This window comes from Penaeus monodon, chromosome 21 (assembly GCF_015228065.2).
Source record: "Penaeus monodon isolate SGIC_2016 chromosome 21, NSTDA_Pmon_1, whole genome shotgun sequence".
NCBI lineage: Eukaryota > Metazoa > Arthropoda > Malacostraca > Decapoda > Penaeidae > Penaeus > Penaeus monodon.
The window spans coordinates 29,371,477-29,372,015 of record NC_051406.1 but is presented as its reverse complement, the minus strand read 5'-3'; the positions used below and the strand labels follow the sequence as shown (position 1 = coordinate 29,372,015).

Genomic DNA, 539 nt, shown 5'->3' with positions numbered 1-539 from the left:
CATGAAATCCTCGTACACTAACCTTGTAAAGTGCCCTAATTTTATTCACACTCTCTTCTTCTGGATTGCCATAATGCTGCTCCATTAAAGCCCGCTGTGCTGGTGTTGCTCTTTGAAGTGCTACAACAGACAGCCAGGTACACTTGCCCTCTGCTATGTCTGTTCCAACCTTGCCTGTGACTGATGGATCACCAAAGCAGTCTAGATAATCATCTTGTACCTAGAAATGAATAAGAACAAGAATTTAAATACTGTTTAAAATAATTTTTGTAATAAAGCAGTCTGAAAATATTCCAATAAATCGTAATTAAACAGAAACAGTAGACAAGTTTTCTAGTATAACTCACTTGGAAAAAGTGTCCCATTTCAACCAGGATTGTCCTTGCTTGACGATGGAGTTCCCGATCTGTGATGTCAGCCTGGGTTGATGCATCGAAAAGATTACTACCATAAAGAAGACTCATTTTTTATTTAACATTTGCACATGAACACAATTAGCCTTATACTGCCATGCAGCTAAGTATAGCTATAATCAATAC

The 539-nt window shown here is 37.7% G+C and overlaps 1 protein-coding gene across 1 annotated transcript in view; it reads right to left on the bottom strand.

The window, feature by feature from the left end:
• The window catches only part of LOC119586417 (farnesyl pyrophosphate synthase-like), a 5,847-nt gene extending 5,332 nt beyond the window's left edge, over positions 1-515 (bottom strand). Inside the window, exons 1-2 of the mRNA XM_037935139.1 lie at positions 348-515; positions 23-220 (exon numbers count right to left, since the gene is read on the bottom strand). Of these exons, the coding sequence (XP_037791067.1) occupies positions 23-220; positions 348-464 (315 nt within the window). The 5' untranslated portion in view covers positions 465-515. The remainder of the gene's footprint in view (positions 1-22; positions 221-347) is intronic.
• Positions 516-539: the final 24 nt, after the last annotated feature.